This window comes from Podarcis bocagei, assembly GCF_964188305.1.
Source record: "Podarcis bocagei genome assembly, contig: HAP1_SCAFFOLD_44, whole genome shotgun sequence".
NCBI classification, from domain to species: Eukaryota; Metazoa; Chordata; class Lepidosauria; order Squamata; family Lacertidae; genus Podarcis; species Podarcis bocagei.
The window spans coordinates 392,149-416,270 of NW_027670336.1; the positions used below are offsets into that span (position 1 = coordinate 392,149).

The following is a 24,122-nucleotide window of genomic DNA, read 5'->3' on the forward strand; positions in this document are numbered from 1 at the left end:
AAACCTCCCACTCTTCACATACAGTTCCCAGGGCAGACGGATCGAAAGTCATCCCTACATCCCTGTTGAATGCTACCACGAAGGGCATGTGGAGGGCGTAGCCAATTCGCTTGTGGTTCTTAAGACCTGCTCTGGCTTGACAGGATTCCTAAGTATCAGAGACAGAAATTATGGCATAGAGCCTTTCCACGATTCTTCAGCTTTTCAGCACCTTCTCTACCTGATCAACGAACCAAAGCCTTCTATGTGTGGAATGAGAGCTCCAGTTGCAAAGCGTCAGGCAGAAGAACTGAGGGCGGAAAGGGGGACCCGGCGTGACCCAAGGCACTCAATGCCCTTCCAATGCCCACCTGCCTCAGCCGATGGAATGTCCACATTCAAAAAAGCATGAGAAACCGTTAGCCTGCTCATGGAATTTCCCACCACAGGAGAGGACATTTGAACCGGTATGGTTATCTTTCACCTCTCTTGCAAGCCTGAGATCATTCTGAGCTTTAGCCCACCTGACCTTTCCCCCTGTCACAGTTGGCTACTCATGTATACTCTTCCTTCACAATTCCCCTTTAAACCCACAGTGTGAATTGTGGGAATGTTCTGGGGTGCAGGAGAGGATATATTGACTAATTATATCCTTATCCAACTTGTGCTAACAAGTTCCCAAAATATCAGCAGAGTTTATAGACATTCCCCTTTAAGTTCGCAACGGTAACGTGTGCACAGGTTCGCTAGAACCTCTATAATAATTACTCTGGTAATTTCCCCTTTGTTCCCTCTTAAAATACAAGACACAACACAGTCTTTATAATAGTATAAAAGAGTTTACTCACGATCTGTTCACAATATGATCCCAGACGGCAGACAGGCTTAAAAAGGTAAAATACACTTAGAATCTATCTTATAGGAAGATAGGCCTCTCCTCTCTTGGCTGAGAGCCAAGAGGGCATCCTGCTTCTTCGAAAGGTGATGGCAGAGAGAGAGAGAGAGATGGCTGCCTGCCCTGTGCTTTTCTTCATTACCTGCACAGGTGAGGCCACACCCACCTCTGGTCACATGTGGAGGAAGTCCGTCCCCAGGAAGTTTACCTGCTTGCTGGACAGACATCCCTCCCCATGTTTCTAACATGTACACTCTAGGAATGTTGTCATTGACTGCTCCTGTGTTTACATCCCACATGAATGTGGCCTAGGTTAGCCCTTTTGGCCAGGATTCCAGCAATAAGTGGTTCCTGATCCACATCGAGAATAGCAAACAGCTGCTCTCTACCGTGAACAGGAAAAGACAGAAGTTGGTCCCCATAAACAAATGCAAACATGTGCAGGTGTGGGCTGCAGTAAAAGGTAAAGGTAAAGGGACCCCTGACCATTGGGTCCAGTCATGGCTCACTCTGGGGTTGTGGTGCTCATCTCGCTATACTGAAGAAGAAGAAGAAGAAGAAGAGTTTGGATTTGATATCCCGCCTTTCACTCCCTTTAAGGAGACTCAAAGCGGCTAACATTCTCCTTTCCCTTCCTCCCCCACAACAAACACTCTGTGAGGTGAGTGGGGCTGAGAGACTTCAGAGAAGTGTTACTGGCCCAAGGTCACCCAGCAGCTGCATGTGGAGGAGCGGAGACGCGAACCCAGTTCCGCAGATTACGAGACTACCGCTCTTAACCACTACACCACACTGGCTCTCCACTGGCCGAGGGAGCTGGCGTACATGTGGCCAGCATGACTAAGCCGCTTCTGGAAAACCAGAGCAGCGCACGGAAACGCCGTTTACCTTCCCGCCGGAGCGGTACCTATTTATCTACTTGCACTGGCATGCCTTAGAACTGCTAGGTTGGCAGGAGCAGGGACCGAGCAACGGGAGCTCACCCCGTCGTGGGGATTCAAACCGCCGACCTTCTGATCAGCAAGTCCTAGGCTCTGTGGTTTAACCCACAGTGCCACCCACGTCCCACAAAAGAGGAATGCCTCCTGGTATGAACAGGAAAAGACAGAAGTTGGTCCCCATACACAAATGCAAGCATGTGCAGGTTTGGTCTGCTGGACTCCCATCTAATTTCAAGGGATGGATGAATAGGCAAATGATGCACAAATGTGGGCAAGCCCTGAATCAACCTTCCCAAGTAGATGGGCTGGCTGAGGATGGAGGGAACTGCAGTGCAAAACACCATCTAAATAAAAAGAGCCAAGAGACTGAACTATAAACTGGAAAGTCCCCAGTTTGCCAGGCACCTTTGCTGCAAACTCACTAGGAGGCCTTAGTTGAGCCTCAGTCTTCCCATCTACAATATGGGGCTAATAATAATACCGGTCTGTCATACAGGGCTGTGTTAGGGGCTACACGATAATGTAGGCTAAATTGTTATAGGGGTACATGTCCCTTGGCTTTGTGGTCTAAACCACTGTGCTGCTTGGACTTGCCGATTGGAAGGTCGGCGGTTCGAAGCCCCGCGATGGGGTGAGCTCCTGTTGTTCAGTCCCAGCTCCTGCCCACCTAGCAGTTCGAAAGCACATCAAAGTGCAAGTAGATAAATAGGTACCACTCCAGCGGGAAGGTAAACGGCGTTTCCATGTGCTGCTCTGGCTTCGCCAGAAGCGGCTTAGTCATGCTGGCCACATGACCCAGAAAAACTGTTTGCGGATAAACGCCAGATCCCTTGGCCAGTAAAGCGAGATGAGCGCCGCAACCCCAGAGTCGTTTGCGACTGGACTTAACTTTCAGGGGTCCCTTTACCTTTATTAGGATGAGAGTCAGGGTCGTATGAAAGATTGTCTCCGATTTATTGCAATTTACATTTTATTTTGCAATTACAGCGTCCAAGATGAGCCTTCCCCCCTCCAGTTTAGCCTGGAGAAGAGGAGGTTAAGGGGTGATATGATAGCCATGTTCAAATATATAAAAGGATGTCACATAGAGGAGGGAGAAAGGTTGTTTTCTGCTGCTCCAGAGAAGCGGACACGGAGCAATGGATCCAAACTACAAGAAAGAAGATTCCACCTAAACATTAGGAAGAACTTCCTGACAGTAAGAGCTGTTCGACAGTGGAATTTGCTGCCAAGGAGTGTGGTGGAGTCTCCTACTTTGGAGGTCTTTAAGCAGAGGCTTGACAACCATATGTCAGGAGTGCTCTGATGGTGTTTCCTGCTTGGCAGGGGGTTGGACTCGATGGCCCTTGTGGTCTCTTCCAACTCTAGGATTCTATGATTCTATGATTCTATTCTGCATATACTTGCAGTGCACTGTCCATCTCCTTGGGGGGGGGGGGTGCGCGCGCAAACAACAGTCCTTTGTGCCACAACTTCTATGGACTCCATTCTCCATTGTTTGCCGGCACTGGACAAAGCAGTCAATGGACTTGTCGGGAAAGGAAATGATGTGGTCGAGTGTCTCTTTATGTTTCTCACTTACAGAAAACATTTGCTTGGGCCACAGAAAAGGGATTCTCTTTGCTTTCCATCTGTGTGTGTGTGTGTGTGTGTTTGTGTGTGTGTGTGTGTGTGTGTGAAGCATCTGAATCCAAAAGAGCTGGGAGGGGGTTGCCTTGTCTTTTAATGCAAGCAGAGGAGACTGAACGCTGGGAGATTCAGGACAGACGGAAAGAAGCAAACCACTAAGCCCTATGGGAAAGACGGCTCTGATTCTATGGAATAATATACATAAATGATAAAATCTGCCGGCACCTTCCTTTTGCTTCCCACCTCTGCTGCAGCCCTGCTGCAGCTCCAAGGCTTAAGGGGGCACCCGTGAATAACAATTGTCCCCCTTGCATCTCTCGAAGTCTCCCAAGAAAGCCAAGAAGCGATCGGAAGGTGCCAACTCCAACGTCTTTTCCATGTTTGAGCAGGCTCAGATCCAGGAGTTCAAGGAGGTACGTCAAGACAGCCCAAGAAGAAAGGTGGCGGCGGGGGGGGGGGAATGGCCTTTTGGAGGAGAGTTGCACCCAAAATCTTCCTAAATCGTTCTGGTCTTGTTTGTTTTTTCAAAAAAATTATTGAGTTTCCAAATTTATATAACAATAAAAAAAAGAAAACATTACATTAAAAAGAAAACAGACAAACAAACATTTATCTTAACTGTTAGATATCCACTTTTGAACCATTGTTACATGACTTCCTCAAATCCCACTAGCTGAGTTTCCAAATTATTCATTGTCGCAGTTTTCCAACCCTATTTTCCAATAATAATTACTTAGTCATTTAACATCTTTCTTCCTTTCCATATTGACTTCAATCCATAGTATTATGTAATTTAACATAGTTATCTCCTAGACCAATCAGTTACTCACAAGTAGTTCTACTTAGATTAACTTAACATATTTATTTAAATAGTCCTTAAATTTCTTTCATTCATTATGATACTCCTCCTCCTTCTGATCACGGATTCTTCCGCTTAGGTCAGCCAGCTCCAAAAATTCCATCATCTTCATCTGCCAGTCCTCCACTGTTGGTAAATCTTGTAGTTCCCAATTTTTAGCTAACAAAATTTTGTTAGCTTCCGAGATCATTCTGAGAAAGCAGTCCAGGCTGGCTGCGCACTGAGTCAAAGGGGCAGCTCCACATTCAAATCTCACTCTCCACAAACTCCCCTGAAGTGCCTTTGGCTTATCTCTCAGTCTCGGTTCCACACCTGTAATAAAAGCAGCACCTCTTTGCAGACGTTCCTTTGCTAAACCAAATCAGCCGGCCGCAGGCAGCCTTGTGTCTTGAGGGCAGGCCAGGCCAATGCTTTTACTCATTTATTTTAAGCACAGAATTGCACGCCAAGTCCTGGGTGAGTCCACATTCTCAGAGACTAAAGGTTCTAGAAACCAATTAAAAGGGGCTTAAATGGGAAGCCCGGTCTCAGCCGTGGAACCTGTTCACAATACCAGAGCTTAAATGCTGGAATACAAGACTCCTGCCAATTTCAACGCATGGCAAAACACCAGCAGGTGGTGCATACTCTGAGCTGACTTTCTCTCCGTCCCCCCCCCCCCCTTTCTATTTTTGTTCGGTTCTGCAGAACAGATTTCTGGGTTTGCTCTGGGTGTGGGGAGGGGGAGGCATTGAAGTAAGGGGGACACACACCCAATCTGGTTCCCAATTTGCAGTGACCACATTCCCGCAGCATTTTGCAATTTTATTTTATTTTATTTTATTATTTTATTTTATTTATTTTATTTATTTTATTTACTTATTTTATTTATTTATTTTATTTATTTATTTATTTACAGTGTGAATGTGGCCTAGGTTAGCCCTCTTGGCCAGGATTCCAGCAATAAGTGGTTCCTGATCCACATCGAGAATAGCAAACAGCTGCTCTCTACCGTCTTCCGTGCTCTTCCAATGCCCACCTGCCTCAGCCGATGGAATGTCCACATTCAAAAAAGCATGAGAAACCGTTAGCCTGGTCATGGAATTTCCCACCACAGGAGAGGACATTTGAACCGGTATGGTGGTTCCTCCTCCCTCTTTGTCGTCTCCTTTGTCATCTAGAAGTCTCTGGAAATACACTTTAGAAGATTAAATGAGAATTCCTGGGACTAGAGGAATATAATTAGTGGGGTATCTTCCTCTCTCTGCTGTCCACCCTTCCTCCTTTTGGTCCTTCTTATCACCCGGAAAGGTGACCACAACAGCTTCTGAGAAGAGAAACTTGTGGCGCCTAGGCCCTAAAGTTGCGGAGGCCTTTAGAGTCAAAGGTTTAAGGACGGCCTGTGTTTTGGTTACCCTAACTCCATTTGCATATGCCAGACAGCAGTGGGCGCGTCACCTTTTTAAACTCTCTCACAACCAAATGATGTTGACGACTGTCAAGAGAGAGATGGTGGCAGTGGCAGGAATTGCCTTGTGTTTTCTTGAGCACAAGTCTAAAATAGCCTCTTGAGAATTAATGATTGGTGGGGATGTTAAGTCAGAAAGCCCAGTCTATTCCTACAATCAAAAATTTCTCTCCTTGTACTTGAATTTCAATTTCTCTCCTCTCTCCTCTAGGCTGTTTAAGGATAGTGAATAGTGGAAGCAAATCATGGCACGTGGCAGCGGTGGCCTCCACAAATGGTTGGTTCTGCAGTTGATGAATCCTGTTATTTTGCTGGGGTTCCTCCTTCCCACCAGCTCATTTCCTGCTCCTGAGTATACGTGGTATGAAGTGATCACCCCAAGGCAGTTGGTGCTTTTTGGAGGGAAAGCCAAGAAGGATGACCTTTCCTATATCCTCAATGTATCAGGAAAGGACTACGTCATTCACTTGAAGCCCAGGAAGGATGACTTCCTGGTCAAAAACCTCCCACTCTTCACATACAGTTCCCAGGGCAGACGGATCGAAAGTCATCCCTACATCCCTGTTGAATGCTACCACGAAGGGCATGTGGAGGGCGTAGCCAATTCGCTTGTGGTTCTTAAGACCTGCTCTGGCTTGACAGGATTCCTAAGTATCAGAGACAGAAATTATGGCATAGAGCCTTTCCACAATTCTTCAGCTTTTCAGCACCTTCTCTACCTGATCAACGAACCAAAGCCTTCTATGTGTGGAATGAGAGCTCCAGTTGCAAAGCGTCAGGCAGAAGAACTGAGGGCGGAAAGGGGGACCCGGCGTGACCCAAGGCACCCAAAATACATTGAGCTGTACATTGTTGTGGACGAGAAGCTGTTTCAGTTTGAAGGTGCCAATGAAACCAGGATGGCATACCTTATTTTGGACATAGTTAACATAATGGGTGTGCACTTCCAGGTGCTGCACACAAGTATTGTCCTGATTGGACTGGAGATCTGGAACACAGGCAACCCTTTCGAGGTTACAAATAACGTTGGGTTGCTTCTGAATGATTTCAACAGCTGGAGAGTGAACGGTCTTGCGAAGTGGATGAAGCACGACACAGCCCTGTTGCTCACTCACCAGGAGTTCGAGCACACCCTCGGGAAGTCATACGGTAATGCCATCTGCAGGCCAAGCTATTCTGCAGGGGTTTTGAGCTACTTGCAGAAGAATCCAATTCTCTTTTCAAGGGCCATGTCCCATGAGTTGGGTCATCACATGGGGCTTGAACACGACGAATCCAACTGTGTTTGTGGAGGATACAAAACCTGTGTCATGCATTCGTACCAGGCAGAAACGAACGAGTTCAGCAACTGCAGCATTCACACTTATGCAGAACTTGTGCTGGAAGGGAACCTGGACTGCCTGGACAACAGGCCCCAAAAAATACCACCTATCAAGCATTGTGGCAATGGATTGTTGGATAAGGGAGAAGAATGTGACTGCGGCGGCACGCAGAGGTGCAGGCAGGATCTTTGCTGCAACGCTGACTGCACCTTGAAGCCAGGTGCACAGTGCTCTTCTGGGGCATGTTGTAAAAACTGTCACTTCCGTCCAAGTGGAGACCTTTGTCGAATTGAGATCAATGAGTGTGACCTTCCCGAGTACTGTAGTGGGACATCTGAGTGGTGCCCCAATGATGTGTACATGCAAGACGGGACGCCGTGTAGCAAATACGATTCCTATTGTTATGCCAAGCAGTGTTGGACTCACAACTACCTGTGCGCCAGGATCTTTGGCTATGGAGCCACAGCGGCTCCAGCATCCTGCTTTCAGTCTCGGAATACTGTGGGGGATAAGTATGGCAACTGTGGCAGGGAATGGACAGGAAGTACTTTTGTGAAATGCCAGCCTCAAGACGTAAAGTGCGGGAGAATTCAGTGTAGCAATGTCAGAGATGTACCTTCAATACCACACTATACCGTGACTCCCACGGAGTTGTCAGGCGCTGGTGCTGGCTGCTGGAGCGTGGCCTACCATGGCGGGACAGATTTTGTGGATCTCGGAATGGTGCCTGACGGCACTCCATGTGGCCCTGGGAAACTCTGCAAGAACCAGACGTGCATTTTCAGGAAGAAGGCAGTGTGTGATCCCAATAAACTGTGCAGTGACAGAGGTGTTTGCAACAACCGCAATAACTGCCACTGCAACAACGGCTGGGCCCCTCCAAACTGCACGTTTTGGGGGTCCGGGGGAAGCATTGATGGTGGGTCTCCAAGGCAGAACTGGAGCACAAAAGTCGTGAAACGAACTTTTGAAACAGTGATCCCTCTAGGAGTCCTGGTTTTTGCCGCTATCACTTTCATTGTGCCAAGGCTGTGGAAGCTACCAGGATGGTTTAGGCAATTCACCAGCTCACAGGTTGAAGGGAATCTGCAAGGCAGCAGCCCAGATGTTGACAAAGTTGATTCCTGTCGCTCTTGCAAAGGAGAGGCAGGATTGAACTCTACAGATTCCAAAGAGTAATGCTTGTGGACATTTCAAGGCATCCTTGGACCTCCTGTTAAGACATCGACTGCCCTCCAAAGCATCTATAATAAAGCAGAGGTTGGTGGCAAGTGGACTCCAGTTCCCATCGTCCCTGGCTGTTGACCATGCTGCGCCAGTGGCTGATGGGAACTGTAGTTCAGCCGTATGTCGGGGGCGGCGCACATGCTCCCTCATCCCAGAAATAAATTCCCCCTGTATATAGTCCTTATAATAGGAGCAATTGTAATACGGTCTTTGCTCTAATAAAATTTGCATTTTCCCCCAGTTGCAAAAGCCTTAAGAAGAATGCACTGAAAACAAGGTAATCATTTGCTGGCATTTTTATTACAGAGAATGCAGGGTAAGGAGATGTGAGGAAGTCCAGTTAGGTATACAAAAAAGTTATGAACAGTTGTGTTTTTTATTTTTTCTCTTTTCCTCTTTTTTCTTTTCTATATTGTTTGTTGGTATAATTGTATGCTTTCTCGTTTGTTATTTCTTTGGTGAAAGAATTTCGCGTGTTTGTTATGTGATTTTCTATTTTATGTTTGAAAATTGAATAAAATATTTAAAAAAAGAAGAAGAAGAATGCACTGAAATAGTTTAATGAAATCAAATGTTTCACTCCGTGCTGTGTAACCTAGCAGCTGTAAAACAGTTTGTCCTTGTTGGGTGACTAACTCAGAACTTCAAGGACCGTTAAGTGTCATTTCACTAGCATTTAGGAACAATTAACCATGGGTACAAACTTGGCTTTCCCTCCCTCGCCCTTTTCATCCAGGGGGAAACAGCCAAGACCTAACATGAGAAGAGTCCTGCCAGTCAGGCCAATGAGCCATCAAGTCCAACCCCATCTTCTTACCGTGGCCAAAGAGAGGCATGTGGTCAACCCACAAGCAGGAGCTGAGCACAAGATTCTTTTCTTGCAATTGGATGGCCAGGGCTGAGGGCAGTTTTGGGTCAAAGCGGCTGGAGGACACCATCTTGGCCAAAACGGAGCTTAGGCTGAGCAAATGATGGAAGAGAGGCACGCTTATATGGCTGCTCGAACTTGCCCAGGAGGGAGTCCCATTGCAGGGGTGGCACTTGCTTCCAAGTAAGTATGCAGAGATGTGCACAACTCGCAATGTATTCAAAGGGCCCCCTCGGTGTGTACAAGCGTACAGACACACACACACACACACTGGTGTGGTGTGTGTATGAGTCAGTGATAGCGCAGTAGTTAGAGAGCTGGACTAGGTCTGGGAGAGCTCACAGGGTGGCTCTTGGGCCAGTCACAGAATCTCTGCCTAACCTACCTCATAGGGTTGTTGTAAGGATAAAGTGGGGAGGAGTAGGAGGGAAGACAGCTGGAGCTCCTTGGAGGAAAGAGGAGATACAAGAAGAAGAAGAAGAAGAAGAAGAAGAAGAAGAAGAAGAAGAAGAGGAGGAGGAGTTTGGATTTGATATCCCACTTTATCACTACCTGAAGGAGTCTCAAAGCAGCTAACAATCTCCTTTCCCTTCCTCCCCCACAACAAACACTCTGTGAGGTGAGTGGGGCTGAGAGACTTCAGAGAAGTGTGACTGGCCCAAGGTCACCCAGCAGCTGCAGGTGGAGGAGCGGAGACACGAACGCGGTTCCCCAGATTACGAGTCTATCGCTCTTAACCACTACACCACACTAGCAATTGCCTCTTTCATTTTCACCAGAATTCTGACACCCAGAGGCTACATCCTGATAGTGGTTAATTTTCTCAATTCCCCCCCTCTCCACACCTACTTGAATTACGCTGAAGACCACAGATGGGGCCCTCTCTGTTTTGGAGCAAGGGCAGGGCAGAGATATAGAGTAATAATTGCATACCATCAAACACATTGTCCTCGTCAATGCCATGAGCTTTCTGGAGCCTCTTCCTCGCAAATGGATGTGGGTCTGCCACACCAATCACCTAACGAAGGGAGAAAGCTGTCAGCATCTCGCAAGCAGATAGCTGGACTATGGCGGTCCAATGCAGGCTATTTCAATACAGCTTAGTTCTCGAACGTTTTGGCTCCTGAACACCGCAAACCCGGAAGCGAGTGTTCCCGTTTGTGAACAATTTTTGGAAGCCGAATGTCCGACGGGGCTTCTGCAGCTTCAGATTGGCTGCAGGAGCTTCCTGCAGCCAATCAGAAGCCCCACTTTGGTTTCCAAACGTTCTGGAAGCCAAACAGATTCCGTTCGACTTCCGAGGTACGACTGTACCATGGAAAGCATAGTGGTCCATTTAGTTCAACATCCTCTGCTCACAGCAGCCAATCCGATGCCCACGGGAAGCCTGAGTGAAAGCAATACTCTCCGCACCTGTGAACAGGACTGGCTGATCTATTGATATACAGTGGTACCTTGGGTTAAGTACTTAATTCATTCCGGAGGTCCGTTCTTAAGCTGAAACTGTTCTTAACCTGAAGCACCACTTTAGCTAATGGGGCCTCCCGCTACCGCTGCCGCGCAATTTCTGTTCTCATCCTGAAGCAAAGTTCTTATCCTGAGGTACTATTTCTGGGTTAGCGGCGTCTGTAACCTGAAGCATATGTAACCTGAGGTACCACTGTATTGTCCCAAACCAGTTTAAAGTCCATATTGTGATAGCGGTTTCATAATTTTTGACCTGGCAAAATCATGAATTGCATGAATTACAAATCATTGGCGTGGGTGTGTGCACTATGCAAAAATCACAGTGAAGAAAAATGGGGCATTTGCTGGGGGGGGGGGGTTGAGTATCAATAATAATAATAATAATAATAATAATAATTTTTTATTTATACCCCGCCCTCCCCAGCCAAGGCCGGGCTCAGAGCGGCTTACAAGCAATAATAAAAACAAGATGAGTGATTACAACTTAAAAACAAAAATAAAATACAACATTAAAATAATGGAACATTAAAATATTAAAATGGAGCCTCATTGCAGGAGAAGGAAAAGAAAAAAGAAAAAGGGGGCGGAGGGAATCAAATTGGCTCCAATCCAAAGGCCAGGCGGAACAACTCTGTCTTACAGGCCCTGCGGAAAGAGATCAGATCCTGCAGGGCCCTGGTCTCATGAGACAGAACGTTCCACCAAGTTGGGGCCAGTGCTGAAAAGGCCCTGGCTCTGGTTGAAGCCAATCTAACTTCCTTAGGGCCTGGGACCACTAGGGTGTTGTTATTTATGGACCTTGAGGCTCTCCGTGGGGCATACCAGGCGAGGCGGTCCCGTAGGTACGAGGGTCCTAGGCCGTGAAGGGCTTTAAAGGTCAAAAGCAGCACCTTAAATCTGACCCTGTACTCCACCGGGAGCCAGTGCAGCTTGAAAAGCACTGGATGAATATGCTCCCATGGCAGAGACGCTGTGAGGAGCCTCGCTGCAGCATTCTGTACACGCTGGAGTTTCTGGGACAGCTTCAAGGGCAGCCCCGCGTAGAGCGAGTTACAGTAGTCAAGCCTGGAGATGACTGTTGCATGGATCACTGTGGCCAGGTCGGGGCGGGAAAGGTAAGGGAGTGTTTGGTTTGAAGTCCATTGCACCTGGAGCTATTTTGACATCAGTAGAAGGGTGTGTTCACAAGCCCCAGAAGATCCCTGAGCTGCTCTTACCTTCATGCGTGCAGGAAACTGCTGAGCAAAAGAGGAATAATTCCTTCCCCGACTTCCAGCTCCAATCACGAGAACAGTGACTTGGCGAGACATCTCGGTGTTGCTTTCCTTCTGTGTCAAGGAAACAAAAACTTAGGACAAGCTTACGGCTGGGAAGTTCCTGCAAAGCTATGGCTTTATCTGGATTTGACTGCATCCCAGAATTTATTGCTGACAGCTTCAATGTACTTCCAGGGAATCATCATCATATTATTCATAGCCTGATGTATCTGAGGGGTGGTCTTAGGTTACACCCCTTCTGTGATGTATGTATGATTTTTCTGGGGGTGGTCTTGATCTACAGGGTGGCAATTTCAAAAGTCTTTATAAGGCCTTGCGCGCCATTTTTCTGGGTTCCTCCTCTCTCCTGCGGGTGAGAGGAGCACCCTGTTGCAACAGTTCAATAAAGATCAAGTTTACTAGCTGCTTTGCTTCTCAATATTCTCTGGTTGGCCTGTTATTCTCTCCTACCAATAGGGAACCTATGTAAGGACTCTATATGGGCTCTTGGATACCCCACAAGGGAAAAGGGCAATTTTTGTTTACAACAACCCAGAAGGGAATGCAGCCCTTGGGGTGAAAAGCCTCCGCACTCTTGAGTTTGTGTGTGTAGGAGAGACAGAATGAATGGATGGGCGCAGAAGAGAGAGGGGGTTGAATATCCACAAGGGAATATAGCCCTCAGCCCCAAAAATGTTGCTCCCCCTGTTCTAACGGGCACAAATTATCCCCAAATGAAGAGAGGCAACTAACACAAAAGCTGGACATTCCTGCACTAGCTGATTTGAAGTCTCCTGGTGATTTCATCAGGACGCTGAACACCTGAGATACACACTTTTGGGACCCACCCTCGATCATGCATTGCTTTTAACAGATTTTAATATTTTACCTTTGACATTGCAATAATGCAGTCCTGTGACCTTACGGGCAGGCAAGAAATGTTAGTTGTGCTTCCTGCATTGCAGGTGATTGGGTTAAGTGATCCTTCCAATTCTTTGATTCTATGAAATCTAAGAACCTTTTTTTTTTTTTTTTTTTACAAAGGCGGTCACAGAAGGGGTTCTAGGTTTCGTTTGTCCCCCGCCCTTCTCGTAAGGGTCTTACCATGGATCTTACTTAGGACCTGTGTGGTGATGAGGCAGAGCAGAGAAGCCAGGAGGCTCACTGGCATTTTCAGTTAAACCCCTCCTTTCTGGTTAGCTCGCATCTTGCCGGCTGCGGGCAGGATTAGCAGGACGGTGTTGGCGGCACGTCTGTGGGTCTGCAGGCAGGTATTGCTATGTCTCTGGGATCTGCAGGCAGGAAGCACCAGGCCCAGCGTCCAGGAACAGAGAAGGTCCGTTTCAGTTCAAATGATCTCGAAGGTTCTGCTTCCGGGATTCCAGGGGGCTTCCGATTGTGGGCCAGAGTTCCTCGTTCCGTGCTGCAGAGCGGCAGTTTTCAAGCAATGTTCTAGGAGATCCTGTGGGACAGGCTCCTGGTTCCGGTCTGCCTTAATGGAGGCAGCTCCCATGACAGCGGGAGATCGTTAGCGATCCTACTGACGCAGATCGAAACAACGCAAGGAAATCAGATCCTGCCATGCGTTGCAATAAATCCACCCTTTTTATGTGAAATTTTCATTTCACAGTTTAATGTTGTTGATATCTTGAACTCCAATTGCGGGTGTGTGTGTGTGTGTGTGCACCATAATCTTTTCAGGCCTCGGGGCCTCTTCATTTGGCCCTGGTCTATCGTCTATTCATATCAATTAGCCTATGAAAAGTATACGCAAATCTGTGCCCTCCCTTTCCTGGCAAATCCCTTTCCTCCTTTTGGGTGATGTGCAAGTGATCCCCTTAGCAGGGCACCTTGTTCACGTGGGGCAAAGGGGAGGCCCCAGGCAGGCTTGAGCTGATCGTGGACCCTAAAGCAGGTGCAGGAAGACTTCCGGCTAACTGGATCTATTCCAGGGATGGGTAATCTCAGACCCAAGACACAGCGCCCCTCCTTCCCCAGGCCTCTCTGTATGGCCCTTGAGACTCTTTCTAGGCCATACCCAGGTCACACCAAATTTGTATCTGCCCCCAAATCCCAGGAGAAATTAAAACATCACTCATTTCCTAGGTCCCAGCTGTGCTAAACCTTTAAAGCAGTATTATATCATTTAAAACAATCACAGTTTCTCTCCCCAGGAATCCAAGGAAATGCAGTTTTTTAAAAAAGATATTTATTAAAATTTATTAATAATTTTATTATTTAATATAATTTATTTTCAAAACAACAAAGGAAATGTAGTTTGTTCAGAGGTGGGGACAGCCGTCTACATTAATGCTTGGATGCTGTGCGCCATTTTGATTCAAGGTGGCAGAACGAAACATCACTTTGGCGTGACTTTTCCCGTTTTCTGGGATAGGTTTGGCCACCTCTCGAGATACCATTGCCAACCTTGGGACGAAGGTTTCTAAGATGAGGCATGCATTGATGTTTGAACTCCAGGCGCCATTTGGAATTACCATAGCGTACTGAAACATTTTGGGTGTGACTTCACCCATTTTTTGGCATGAGTTCATACCGCCTCCTGAGATATTGCCATCAAACTTTGCATGAGGGTTCCCAAGTGGGGTGGCAGTGGTTTTTGTTGATGTTTGGATCTGGGCACCAATTAAGAATCCGGAAGGCTGAAATGTGTGTTTCTTGTCACGGAATAGAGCAAATGTGCATTTATTTGTGCCTTACTGAACACAGATAATGACCTGGCCTCCTATTGATATTTATTCCATCAATGTCAAGGGTGGGAGATCCATTCGTTTCAGTGGGTCTGCTCCGATTAGGATTTAACTGGATACAACCCTATAAATATATCTCATCTGAACAGTTACTCCTGAGCAATTTTTACACTTGCGTCAGATTGATGCACAGTTAAAACTTACAGAATTTCTTGCCACAAGGTTATGCCATGAATGCAGACTGCTATATATTTTGGAAAGTTGCTTGTCTGTTCATTTAGCCACCTCTTAAGGTACTGTCACAAATTTGGCACGATGGTTCCTGAGATCAAGGAGCAAGTTTTCTTCCATGTCTGGATACAGCCAGACACCTTTGGAATCACAATGGAGGAATGAACCCTGCACTGATTTCAACCACTGATTTAAAAACTGCACTGATTTTTTTTTGTGTGTGTGTCTTAGAATTCCTGCACAACACGAGGTACGAGGCCCCTAGCAATAAGATTAAATAACGTGGTTTTGGAAGTAGTTGCTACTGCTGAGTCTTCAAGCTGTATTGTGACGATATGACATGACTGCTTCGGTGGTAATGCAAATGATGAGCAACTTCCACCACTAGGAGGAGCAGGTTTCTTGCAGATAAGAGGAAGCGGCAAGTGGGTCAGAGAGAAAAACGAAACATGAAGTGCAATCATTTAATTGGAGTCAGGAAAAGGAATTATAAAAGATGACCAAGAATGGATCAAGCCCCAGTTAGGAAAGAATGTGAAGAGGAGAGACTTTAGCTTTCAATTCTCTATCTGCTGGAAGTCTTTTTCTTAGAGGTAGTGATTGGAGGGAGTGGTTCGGCGGCGCCCAGAGCTGGGACTTTCACCCCTTTCTGTTTCAGCAACTGGTAAAAGTCTAGACGCTCTGTTATTATTTTCTGGAAGACAGATCCACAGAGGAGCTTTCTGTTAGAAATGGAGGCAGCTATTCCATTCCCTCATCCCGCTTCTGCATTGCAGCCACAGTGACAATCTGACTTCCACATGGTTACTTTTACCTGTAAGGACTCTAAAACTTCATCGTCTGTGAGTTCGGCCTGGGGAAACTTGATGCCAGGGGTGCTGTAAGTTGCCTGGATGATTCTTCTCCGAAACCTTTCAAACTTTCGCGACCAGGGGAAGGAGACGGCGGAAGAAGAATGGAAGAAATTTAAAATGTATCTTAAGGATTATTATAAACTTGATGAATGTTAAAATATCAAGGTTTTGAGAAGGAAAGGGTTACAGCGATATAAGACTAGACTGAAGGAAAGATCAATAAGACATATGTTTGACAGAACTAACTTGGAAGTTGCTGGAAAATTTTGGACATTGGGATGCAGAAAGGGGAGGTATGGGGGAGTCCGAGAAACAAGGTTTATGAAAAAAAGGTCATGTAATTATATGTGTTTGTATGTCTTTTTAAATGTTTGTATTTTTTTAAAAAAAACTTTGTAAAACCAATAAAAATTTATATATATAAAAAAACGAAACCTTTCAAACTTTCAGTGAAAAGAAGGGCGGGGGAATGAAGTGGACAGTGCCTTAGTTCAAAAATTAGAGAATTTCATTCCTTAGAATCAAAGCTAATGCAGTGAGGCAGAGGTCTCTCCCAGGCAACCAGTCTACATTCGTCCTGATACACGTGCACAAAGATTCCGAGTAGGACCATTGCTTATTCCAGTGTTTCCCAACCTTTTTTGGGCAAAGGCACACTTGTTTCATGAAAAAAATCTCGAGGCACACCACCATTAGAAAATGTTTAAAAAATTAACTCTGTGCCTATATTGACTATATATAAAGTAACTCTCTTTAATAGGAATCAAATACACGGAACACCCTTTTCGAATTAAAACCACACAGTCTCACGAGAGCAAGGAACAGCGATTTTATATTTTACGAAAAGAAGTCGCTAGTCCTCATGGTGACGGTGGAAAATATTTAAAAGCAGAACCACCTTGAGGAAGGTGGAGCCACATCACATCCCGGCAGGAGGCCTAAATTGGTGGAACGCTCAGGCCCCGCCTATTCAAAGAGGACTATTAATTTGGAGAGCTGCTATCTTCCAAACTGTGAGACGACGTGGCAAAGGGGAGCCCTGAATGGAACTTTGCGTTTTTGTCTGTTCCGTTCATCAAGCTTTTGTTTGAGATCTGCGGCCTCTTCCAGCGCAGAAGATCCATTGTCTTGATTTGTGCTCGAGAACCCCCCCCCCTGCGCGCGCGCCCCACTTCTCCTCCCCTTTCGGTTCATATACATAGTCTCCCCCTATTCCAATTGTAGGATTATTTATTTTTAAAACTCAACACAGGGGCGGGGAGAAGTGGGTTTCCCCCCGGAAGTGGGTTTATTGCACAAGAACACCAAATCCACCTGAGTTGCACAATCTGGATTTCCCAGCACGTGACTGAATCGCACCCCTGAAACAGGGACATTCTGGAAGCGGCCAGGATTCTCGGTTACTCATTTGCAAGAGCCATGTTTCATGCCATTTTCAAATTTTTGATTTGTTTCCATCTTTCAAAGAGCACTAGAAACTTCAATTCAGATTTTTATCCATTTAAAATAGCATGGCTTACCCCAAGGAACTCTGGGAAGCAGAAGAGGGGCAAATGGGGTACAGCCCCACAATAAGCAGCTCACCCCCCCCCACCTGCCTGCCTGCCTTCTTGCTTACATCCAGCCCTGTGGATGGCCCTGGCTGTCCAATTCCTTCTCCTTAGCCCTAGCGTTGCCCTTGTGTCGCAGAAAGGAGGATGCAGTCAAAACTAGATCTGGCTCTGCTTGCCACTGGCAGTGGCTGCAGCTGTCGCTGGCTCTGGTGCCACGTCCTGCCTCCCCACCAGCTCCAATGGGCACCAACCACCAGACTCTGGGAGCTGCTGCCGTTTTGCAGACCGACAGAATTCAGTTCTGTTCCTGAGGTACTAGTGAAAATACTTTGGGCCTGTGTGTAGACATAAACGTACATTCATAACATGACATGCGCATATGCATGTAAGCATGCAAGCATGCATTAAAGAGAGAAGGTCTTGGGTTCAATCCCTGGCAGGTTGCACTGGGCACAAAACTCCTGGAGAGCCTCTGCCAGTCAACATAAACCAGGGTTTCCCAAACTTGGGTCTCCAGCTGTTTTTGGACAACAGCTCCCATCATATCTAGCTAGCAGGACCAGTGGTCAGAGATGATGGGGACTGTAGTTCAAAAACAGCTGGAGATCCAAGTTTGGGAAGCCCTGGTGTAGACAATACTCAGCTAGATGGACCAACAGCCTTTGTTTTAACTGAGTTTAGTAGCATATTTTTGCACTGCTGTGGTGAAGGGTTGATAAGAAATGCAAATGGTAATAACGGTAATAACAAGGACATCATAGCAAGAACAGGGGTGGTAGTAGTGGTTGAAGAAGCCCTGCGATCTGTGGAGAAGATTACCCTGGTACTGATGGTCACCAGAGTGACTCTGGTTTGCACCTCTGCCCGCTGCAAGATCTCCAGCTGCCTCTGCAGGTCGTTCTGCCGGCTCAGCTCGTTCCCAACATGGTGCTGATTCAGTAACAGCTCGGCCTGGAGCCGGTTGACGTTGCTCTGCAAGTCATCCATCATCTGGCTCTTGTCAGTTAGTTTAGATTCCAGATCAGCGAGGTCCTGCGTGGCAGGAGAGGAGAAAGATAGAACTGGTAACTAAGAGTAAGGATGGAGGTTTTGATTTGGTCTGCTTTCTAATGGGAAACTACCTAATTTGCAGTTCCCGGACTAATAAACAAACCGAAACGCAGCTATCCTTTGAAAATCCACACTGCGCCGAATTTTTCTCCAGCCAAACACTGTGTGCAACAATAATTGAAATGTGAGAGGAGAGTGCCAAATGGCTGCTGTGGGGGCACGGCATATCAGAAGATGGCTGCTGTCGTGGGACAGCTTGGGCCAATCATTATCTCTCAGTCTAACCTACCTCAAAGGTAGGAAAAAAGTGGAGAGAGGGAGACACGTATACAGCACCTTGGAGGACAAGTGGGATAGAAAGGTAGTAATTCATAAAGCAAAAATCAAAACAGAATAATGGCTTGAATGTAAGAGAGGCTGAGGCTGTAGAAACAGGAATGGCGCACGAAAAGCTCAGCCTCTTTTGCAGGTGCCTTAGGAATTACAGGCAAGCACACTGGTGCCCATGGGCACCACATTGGAGACCCACAATTAGAACTTAGGAACCTGCTTTGTGGATTCAGTTTGCATTTAGTGGCAAAGCCACCTGATTTGCACTTTCTGCAACAAGAAATGAACTGAAGCACAGTCCAGCCACTGAAATTCACACTTCCCCAAAATTTTCCAGTGCAGTTCCCCAGACAGGTAAGGTGTGGGGGGAAATGCATACGCTAGGGTGCAGCGCACCTGCAAATGCATATATATGGGGAAATATAATTTTTAAATGCCTCAAATTAGAGGAAAATGCATGCAACAATGGACATATTAGGAAAAAAATTCAAACGGAAATGCTGAGGAAGTTCATGAGGACTCCCCGCCACCCCCGACACACACAAAAAATGCAAACTGATGTGGAAATGTGGAGAAGACCGGGAAAAATGAGAGAAACCAAAACTGAGATCTTCGCCCTCCCTACTGGCAGGGAGCAGCAACTCACCTGCCTGAGACTGTAATTCTCTCTCTCGATGGAGCCCATCATTTCTTCGTGCTTCCTCTCCTCTCTCAAGTTGCTAAACTAAAATAAAAAGGCAAGCATGAGAAAGGGCTCCCTTGAGTATGTTCACGGCCCGGCGGAAATCCCAGCTGGAAGGTACAGCCCGTAAGAAGACAGGAAGCAGCTTCCTGAGACTCAGCCAGAGCACAGCTGCATCTAACTCAGTATTGCCTTGATGACTGAAACTGCAGAATTCGCTCCCCCAGGAGGTAGCGATGGCTGCCAACCCATGGTTTAGGGTGAGACCAATTCATGGAGAAGGCTGTCAATGGATCCTAGCCACAATGGCCATGCTCTGCCTCCGTAGTTGGGAGGCAGGAATGCTACTGGAAGACCAGTTGCTGGGAACCCCAGGAGGGAAGGAGTGCTCTGGTGATTTGGGCCCCTGGGAGAACAGGGTGCTGGACAAAATGGACCACCGGCCTGATGCAAGAGCAGGGCCCTTGGGACGTCCTTCGGTCTACTCCCATCTGCCAGCAGCTCTGCAGGATCTCGGGCTGGGGACCTTTCCGGCACTGCCTGGAGATGCTGGGGATGGAACCCAGGAGAATTCTGCTTGCAAAGCGGATGCACTACCACTAAGCCATGGCAACTTCCTCCAAGTGCCACGTGAACCTCCAGCCAGCCACAGACCTGCCATCTCACCATCAGGCCATGAAGATCTTAGCAGCAAACCTGCTAGAAACATGTAGAGGGAGCAATCCATTCTCTCAGCCCTCTCAGGGACCTAGGAAGTGATCTTATGCTGAGTCCAACTAGCTCAGGATTGGCTGCATGAATGCCAGTGGCTGCCCAGGGTTTCAGAGAGGAGGCTGTTCCAAATCCTTATCTGGAGATAGCGGGGATTGAACTGGATACCTTCTCTTTCTCCAGTTAATTTTTATCTATTTTTACAAATCCATGATGAATTAAACAACTTTAAAACAGTGGTACCTCGGGTTACAGATGCTTCAGGTTACAGACTCTGCTAACTCAGAAATAGTACCTCGGGTTAAGAACTTTGCTTCAGGATAAGAACAGAAATTGCACAGCAGCAGTGGGAGGCCCCATTAGCTAAAGTGGTACCTCAGGTTAAGAACAGTTTCAGCTTAAGAACGGACCTCCGGAATGAATTAAGTACTTAACCCAAGGTACCACTGTATATCAGTATATCAACCAGTCCTGTTCACAGGTGCGGAGAGTATTGCTTTCACTCAGGCTTCCCGTGGGCATCGGATTGGCTGCTGTGAGCAGAGGATGTTGAACTAAATGGACCACTATGCTTTCCATGGTACAGAACGAATTAAGTTCATAACCCGAGGTATCACTGTACAACTTTTTAAAAAATAAATAAATAATGGCTTCCCAGATGTACCAATAATTAACCCTTATTGCTGCTTATATTTCATAATTATCTCTAATTCACAATTTCCCCCTTTTGTACTTGTCCATTCATTTGTCAATTCCTGCTTGTACACTAGTTAACATTTCCAATGTTATGAAGTGAGGATTGCTCATCCGTTTATCAATCCACATTAACCCATTAATTATTATTTCTGAAACAAAACCTTCATTTCCCTCCATATGTGTATATAAAAAACTTAATCATTCCCACTCCGTAGTTGTTTTCCATTCGATTCTTAATTTGTAACAAATTCACATCAAATTAATTTGAATTCCCTACATCTTTAAAAGTGTCCTGGAGTGGAGACCTTCCTTACAGAAAGCAGGTGCTCAACCACTGAGAAACGGCCCCCTCCTCACCATCTCATGCATTCAGCTATTTAAGAGCACGCCTTAAAAAATTTAAAGAATTCTCAGCCTTCCCCGCAATCCAAACCCAGCAGAACTGTGTAAACCCCCCAATCAACATACTTTATTAGACATGGCTTCCAGCTGAGCTCCCCGCTCCCTCAGCTCCTTCTGCAATGATTCTCGTTCTGCATGAGCTTTCCTGAGCTGGGATGCCTGAAAGGATAGCTGCCTTTGCACGGAAGATATCGCGCCTAGGGAGTCAAAAGAAAAGCCTGTGAATGTGATCGAGACCACCCAGGATGGATCGCCAGAAACTCTCCACTAGCATGAACCCTCTGAATTAACAAGAGAGGGACCTGCAAACCAATGTTGCTATTTTGTTTTTGCCTTCTTGCAGGCATGCTCTCGTCCAATGGACAACCAATCCCAATCCCAGGAAACTCCATTCCATTCCCTGTGCCCTGGTTTTCTTTTCTTTTTCCAATGGGCTACCATGCCCAATCCCAGGAAACTCCATTCCATTCCCCATTCCCTGGTTTCCTTTTCTTTTTCCAACCAACACTCAGCAATCCATGGTTGCTGGGCACGCTCAGCTCTCATTGGGCTCTTGAGGAGGTCACCCGCTTAGGATTCCAAAATGATTGTTTTGCATTTCAACTAACCTCAGGGTTCCACTGAGCATGCTCACAACTCCCTCTTGTTTCTCAGTGGCCTCACCTTAGTTCCATTTCAATCAGTGCCTACAATCAAAATAAAAAAATAAAAAAATTCCTTCCAGTAGCACCTTAAAGACCAACTAAGTTAGTTCTTGGTATGAGCTTTCGTGTGCATGCACACTTCTTCAGATACTTTCGTGTGCATGCACACGAAAGCTCATATATATATATATATATGTTGTTGTTGTTTAGTCGTTTAGTCGTGTCCACCTCTTTGTGACCCCATTGTACCAAGCAAACACATATAGAAATATATAAACCACATGTCCAAAACGCAGAGGAAAAGTCCTAAAGTCATGTTGACTCTTTCAGTCACCTCCAATATTTCTCTACAAGGTCGAAGGAAATGCAGAAACCACCCCATTGTCTCTGTCCATGCAAATCCTGCCTTAAGGGCACATTTAAGGTGTGAATAGGGTGAGCCTGTGACCTGGCTCAGGAATGAAGTACTATCATTACAAAAGAATGGCCAGGCTCCCCAGGTAATCCAGTCAAGTGACCTGGCACACAAGGTAAAAACAACACACTCTGATTTCTGTTGTAGGCAGCCTTTTCTGTGATGTAGGAATGATGTATCGGGGGGGGGGTGTCCTTGGGCTACACCCCTTCTATGATGTATGTATGATGTTTCTAGGGGAGGTCTTGGACTCCGGGGCGGACAATTTAAAATGTCTATACAGTGGTACCCCGCAAGACGAACGCCTCGCGAGACGAAAAACTCGCAAAACGAAAGGTTTTCTCATTTTCGAGTTGCCTCGCAAGACGAATTTCCCTATGGGCTTGCTTCGCAAAACGAAGCTTGCCCCGGGGACAGCGGGTCTTCTCTTTTGAAGCAAGGGGCTGCGGGGAGATCGCTTCTCCCGGTGCTCCGAAGCCGGGCGGGGGGGGGAGGGAACACCTTCTGAAGGCAGGCGGGGGGCAAAAGTCTTTGCTCCCCCCTGCCTGCCTGTCCCGGAGGGCTTTTGAAGGCAGGCGGGGGGAGCAAAGACTTTCGCCCCCCGCCCCGCCTTCAGAAGAGGTCCAGGACCTCTTCTGAAGGCTGGCGGGGGGCAAAAGTCTTTGTCCCCCCTGCCTGCCTTCCCAGGGGCTTTTTAATCGCCCCGGACAGCGGAGAAGTCCTCCGCTGTCCCGGGGCGATTTTAAAATGCCACCCGCCAGCATTTTAAGATCGCCCGGACAGCGGAGAAGTCCTCCGCTGTCCCGGGGTTTTTTTAAATGCTGGGGGTGGGAAGAAAAGCCCTTGTCCCCCCCCCCCAGCCTTCACAAGAGGTCCGGGGACAGAGTGTCCCCGGACCTGGTCTGAAGGCGGTTTCCCTAGGAACGCATTAATTGATTTTCAATGCATTCCTATGGGAAACCGTGCATCGCAAGACGAAAGAACTGCAAGACGAAGAGACTTGCGGAACGAATTAATTTCGTCTTGCGAGGCACCACTGTATAAGGGCTTGCATGCATGGCTCGGAGTCCTCCTCCTCTCTCCTGCGTGTGGGGGAGCACCCTCTTACAACAGTTAATAAAGATCAGGCTTACTAGCTGCTCTGCTTCTCAATATTCTCTGGTTGGTCTCTGCTATTTTCTTCTACCGATAGAGAACCTACAAAAGGACTCTGTATGGGCTCTTGGGTACCTCATAAGCAAAAAGGGCTTTTTTACTTCTATCACCTAAAATCATGTGTGGTGTGTTAGCAATTCACTCCTCCCGTTGCTGGATATGTGGCTAGTATGTCACATGCCCCTGTTTACTTTCCTGGGCTTGGAAAGTGTAAGAACGGAAGTCAGTCTTATCTCTTCTGCTCTGCTGTGCTTTTGCACTGTTCTTTGTCTCCCTGTCTGTTGCTGAAGAAGAGAGAGGACGCCATTATGATCAGTTTGGTGTTGTCTGCAAATGTGATGAGCATCCCCTCAGTTCCTTCATCCATGTCATTTATCAAGACGTTGAACAACAACGGGCCCAGGACAGAACCCTGCAGCACTCCTCTGGTCACTTTTCCCCAGGATAAGGAGGAACCATGAAGGAGTCCTCTTTGGGTTCGGTCAGTCAAATCCACCTAACAGGTACCCCATTCAGCCCACATTTTACCAGCTTCCTCACATAAACATCACAGAGGACTTTGTCAAAAGTCTTACTGAAATTGAGATGCACTACCTCCAAAGCAGTTCCTTATTCAACAAAGTTTGTAACTCCATCCAAAAAAAGAAAAGAATAAAAATGGAGAGATTTCTCTAGCTTGATTTGTTTGTGAGAAAGCCATGCTTTCATCCTGCATGTTTCTTTTGTAAAATTTTCAGAAGAAGTGCAAATAAATTTTAAAAAGAATAGATGAGGATATTGACAAGCTGGAACATGTGCAAA

The 24,122-nt window shown here is 46.7% G+C and overlaps 2 protein-coding genes and 1 pseudogene across 5 annotated transcripts in view; 1 reads left to right on the forward strand and 2 right to left on the reverse strand.

Moving 5' to 3' along the window:
- The window catches only part of LOC308579472 (uncharacterized protein), a 268,291-nt gene that overhangs the window by 119,316 nt on the left and 124,853 nt on the right, over positions 1-24,122 (reverse strand). The window lies entirely within an intron of this gene.
- On the forward strand, positions 5,944-8,539 carry LOC308579463 (disintegrin and metalloproteinase domain-containing protein 21 pseudogene; annotated as a pseudogene). Its single transcript has one exon. The product of its transcript is annotated as a disintegrin and metalloproteinase domain-containing protein 21 pseudogene (transcript).
- On the reverse strand, positions 15,282-21,300 carry LOC308579470 (coiled-coil domain-containing protein 27-like). Its single transcript, XM_081214002.1, has 5 exons — positions 21,174-21,300; positions 19,263-19,340; positions 18,056-18,268; positions 15,644-15,748; positions 15,282-15,523 (listed from the first exon to the last, which is right to left on the reverse strand). The coding sequence occupies exons 1-5, from the start codon at positions 21,183-21,185 to the stop codon at positions 15,395-15,397; spliced, it is 537 nt and encodes a 178-aa protein (XP_081070128.1). The 5' UTR covers positions 21,186-21,300; the 3' UTR covers positions 15,282-15,394.